At 37.3% G+C, this 4,118-nt stretch overlaps 1 protein-coding gene across 1 annotated transcript; it reads left to right on the plus strand.

Annotated features, from left to right (window-relative positions):
* Positions 1–679: 679 nt before the first annotated feature.
* On the plus strand, positions 680–1,707 carry LOC131657791 (uncharacterized). The gene is made up of 2 exons (XM_058927150.1): positions 680–929; positions 1,043–1,707. The coding sequence occupies exons 1-2, from the start codon at positions 680–682 to the stop codon at positions 1,705–1,707; spliced, it is 915 nt and encodes a 304-aa protein (XP_058783133.1).
* Positions 1,708–4,118: the final 2,411 nt, after the last annotated feature.

The following is a 4,118-nucleotide window of genomic DNA, read 5'->3' on the forward strand; positions in this document are numbered from 1 at the left end:
AAGGTGGAGGAGGATGTTCACTTTGAAATGTTGCAATTTGCGGATGACACTCTTTTAATTGGTGATGGTTCTTGGAATAATTTATGGTGTGTTAAAGCGATTCTGAGGGGGTTTGAGCTTGTTTCCGGTCTTCAGGTTAACCTTTCTAAGAGTCGATTTGTGGGTGTCAACTTGGAGTCTGATTTTGTGCAAGCTGCATCTTCTTTTCTTAATTGCATAGCAGGTTCCTCTTCTTTCACTTTTTTGGGTATTCCGGTGGGAGTCAATCCTAGGAGGAGGGAGGTGTGGAGGCCGATTGTGTCGAGGATTAGGAGAAAATTGGGGTCATGGCAAAACAAACATCTTTCTATTGGGGGGAGGGTGACTCTTTTGAATTCGGTTCTGTCTAGCATTCCGATTTACATCTTTTCTTTTTACAAGGCGCCTAAATTGGTGGTTAAAGAGATCATAAAGCTTCAAAGAGTATTCTTATGGGGGGGGAAAGGAGGATAAGAATAAGATTGCTTGGATTGGTTGGGATAAGGTGTGTTTACCTAAGAAGGAGGGTGGTTTAGGAGTGAAACATTGTGGGAAGTTCAACCTTGCTTTGCTTTCCAAGTGGAGGTGGTGGATTATGTGCGAAGAGATTTTTTTATGGACTAACATTCTTTCTTGCAGGTACGGTGACATTAGGAGAATTATGCTTTCTAATTCAGTGATTCATGGTAGAAACAAGGCATCCCTTTGGTGGAAGGACTTATGCTCGGTTGGTGCTTGTGGGAACAATCCGTTGGAAAATTGGTTTACTTCTTCCATTTTCTGTAAATTAGGTAATGGAGATGGCACCGATTTTTGGCTTGATAGGTGGAAGGGTCCCTCTCCTCTTGCTGAGCGTTTTCCCTCTCTTTTTCGGTTTGCTGAGCCTTCTGGTGCTTTGATTAGTGACAATGGTTTTTGGATAGCGGGAGCGTGGGAGTGACGTGGCGAATTAATTTTTGTGATGGTTTTACCGATAATGTGGATGGCGAGCGGGTTCATGATTTGCTTTCTTTTATCGGTGAAGTTACTCCAACGGTGGGTGTGCTGGATTCATATGTTTGGTGGAAGACATCTTTGGGTTTTTCCGTTAAAGCGGCGTATGATTTGATTTTGGAGGGGAGTTATCGGGGTCCTCGTGTTGAGGTTGACATCATAAGGGCCCTAAACCGGATGTGGAAGACTAAGATATCAAGCAAGATCTTGATTTTCGGGTGGAGACTTATTTTGAATAAGATTCCAACCAAGACGGCTTTGGCGAGACGCCATATTTTGACGGATCCGAATCTTTTGGTTTGCCCTTTTTGTGGAGTGGAGGACGAAGACACGAATCATCTCTTTGTTTTTTGTCCCGTCACTTCGGATTGGTGGAGTAAGTTTTGTGATTGGCTCCGGCTTGATTCATCTTCTTTTCCGGGTAATTTTTTTCTTCGCTTTAAAGCTTTGGATTTAGCTTGTAAGGTGAGATTTGTGGTAGATACTAGTTGGGTATTTGGGTTGGCTTTTTGTTGGGGTGTTTGGTGTTGTAGGAATGAGGTCATCTTCAATGAGGGTAATATTCTTAATTTTGATACTATTGGGATGATTAAATATGTTGCTTGGGAATGGCTTCTTTCTTGCTATAATGTAGGAGATACTATGGTTTGGTCGGATTGGTATGCGAATCCGGGTACGTGTATTGGGCGTCCGTAGATGGATCTCCCCTTGGTTGGGGGTTTTCCTTTTTCCTTATGTAACCATGGGTTAGCACCCCTTGTGCTTATTAATTCCATTTTGCTTATAAAAAATAAAATAAAATATGAATGATAGCATAAAAATCATTTTCAAGGTTCCAATGATTAATAATGAAGTGCCTATAAATAGCATCATAAAAGCAACGCACTTTTTCCTAAGCTCTGTCTGAAGTTGTATTGTATGGTTGCCTCCCTTGTAATTTATAATTCCCTTGAAAATCATACAATGTCCCTTTTGTATCACACAATTCTCCACATGCATATTGTTTAGTATATCCCAAAAACCATAATACACCAAATACACTTCCAACAATATTACATCTGTAGATTTGATACTTTGTGTAGAACTCAATATTAACATTCTTATAAATATGTAAAACTTGCAGACAGTAACAACTATATCATGTTCCTTTATTTGTACCATGGGTGGGAGACAATAAGTTTGTAGGGGTATATGTGAACCAAGCAAACAATCTAGTAACCCAAACTTCACCGCAAGGCTACGTACACACAGTCCAAGACCGAGTACACCCATATTAGCCCAAACACCAGTGATATCCATAACTGTCACATAAGACTATTTGCAATGGAGGTGTTGAATTTTTTTTCAATAGTTGAATTGGTACAATGGTGTGTTGAATCATATGTTGAAAGTGATGTGGATTATTCAGTGTTGAAAACATTCAACATGTTGAATGAGAAATTAGTGGAGGCCACATAATATTTTTGGCAAATTGTTATTGGTTGTTGTGAGTGTTTATATTTTTATTTCATGATAATTATTTAATGTCATTTATTTTATAGTAAATAAATTTTTTATTTATTTTTATTTTCACCAAAATTCATCATTTTTTTGGTCTATAAATAAAGATTTGATTCATTTGATTTGGACACACCAAAAAAATTCCACTTTTTTCTCTCTAATTTTTCTATTTGACCTTCAACAAACTCTTGTAAATAAATTATTTAAATCTTAATTATTTTAATTTAATTTCAATTGATAATAATATTAATATATAATTAATTTTAATATATAATCATAAAACAAAAATATAAAAGAAAATAAGAATATGAAATAAAAGTAGTGGGGTAGGGTGTTGAATTTTATTAAACAAAACTATTGTAGTGAGTAAAAGTTGAATGTGTGTTGAATTATTAGGTGGAAGAGAGAGAGGATGATGTGGAGTATAAAAAGTGAAAAAGTAGGGTGTTGAATTTGGAAACCATTGTAAATAGTCTAATCGCGAATAACACCAGAAATATGGATTTCTCGAAAACACTCATGAGCTTGTTCAAAACAATCTTTCTCGCGATCGTGAAATTTGGGGTCAGATGAAAGAAGAGACTTGTTATTTGCAATCTTGAAGGAAGTAGAGATCATTGGAGACGTGAAATTCATTATATGAGACTCATTGATCTTTGAAGAAAGCGGTGATCTTGAGGGAAGCAAGGATGATTAGGTACTATGGTTGAAACTGTGTTGGTTGATGCATGAAAACCAGATTTGTGTGGTCGAATGAATTTAACTTTAGGAATTTCATAGGTGAAATTATGTGGAGATGCAGTAGAGGACATGAGATAGTTTGTACAGGGGTGAGACGCAACCTTCTTTTGTCCAAAATCTTCTTGGGCACGTGATTTTGTGTGGGGAGAGAGGGAAACTTGAATTAATGTGAGTGGTGATAAAGCGGTACACGCGTTCACTATAGTAATAGGTGGGACATTTTTTTGAATGAGTGGTTGTGATGAATTATAATTTTTTTTAAAAAGGCAAATGATAATAACTAAATAGAAGAGACAAGGCATAAGCTATGCCAAAATTACAAAGTTCACACCAGTACAAATAAATAAAAGATACAGGAAGTTGTATATAGCCTATATTAAAACAAGTGAAATTCACACCAGTTCCATAAACTCCACCCCACTATAATTCACCACCAAATATGCCCAATGAATTCTATGGTTTCAAATCCAAACAGCCTGAAAGTCTTTGCTTCCAAGGTAGATCAACTCTAAAATATACCAGCAACCTAAAGAAGCTGAACCCAAAACTCTGATATAATTAGCAGAAAATAGTGCAGAATAGCAACTCACAGCCGAAATGAACCGAAAACCAGCCTCCAAATCGACACAGGTGAATACCAGATCGAGACAGAAAAATAGGATTTCGCCTAAACCGCTTGATTCACCCAAAAACACCGCCACTGGCTGCTCAACAGCTGATTCCCAAACACGCAGTCGGGTTGATTATCCATTGGTTGAGGGAGTAGTTGAAACCTTTCCCTTTGCATTTCATCCATTTCCACGCTGTAATCTTAATTTCTTCGCTCATTTGCTCCGCTGATCTCGAACTATCTCTAAATATTTTTT

The sequence above is a fragment of the Vicia villosa genome, linkage group LG3 (assembly GCF_029867415.1).
Source record: "Vicia villosa cultivar HV-30 ecotype Madison, WI linkage group LG3, Vvil1.0, whole genome shotgun sequence".
Lineage (NCBI taxonomy): Eukaryota > Viridiplantae > Streptophyta > Magnoliopsida > Fabales > Fabaceae > Vicia > Vicia villosa.

Excerpts from the sequence above, each read along its gene's own strand:
- LOC131657791 (XM_058927150.1), top strand. The coding sequence starts at position 680 with ATGCTTTCTAATTCAGTGATTCATGGTAGAAACAAGGCATCCCTTTGG. Across the intron at positions 930-1,042 it reads TGCTTTGATTAGTGACAATG|TTACTCCAACGGTGGGTGTG; the intron begins GTTTTTGGATAG and ends TTATCGGTGAAG.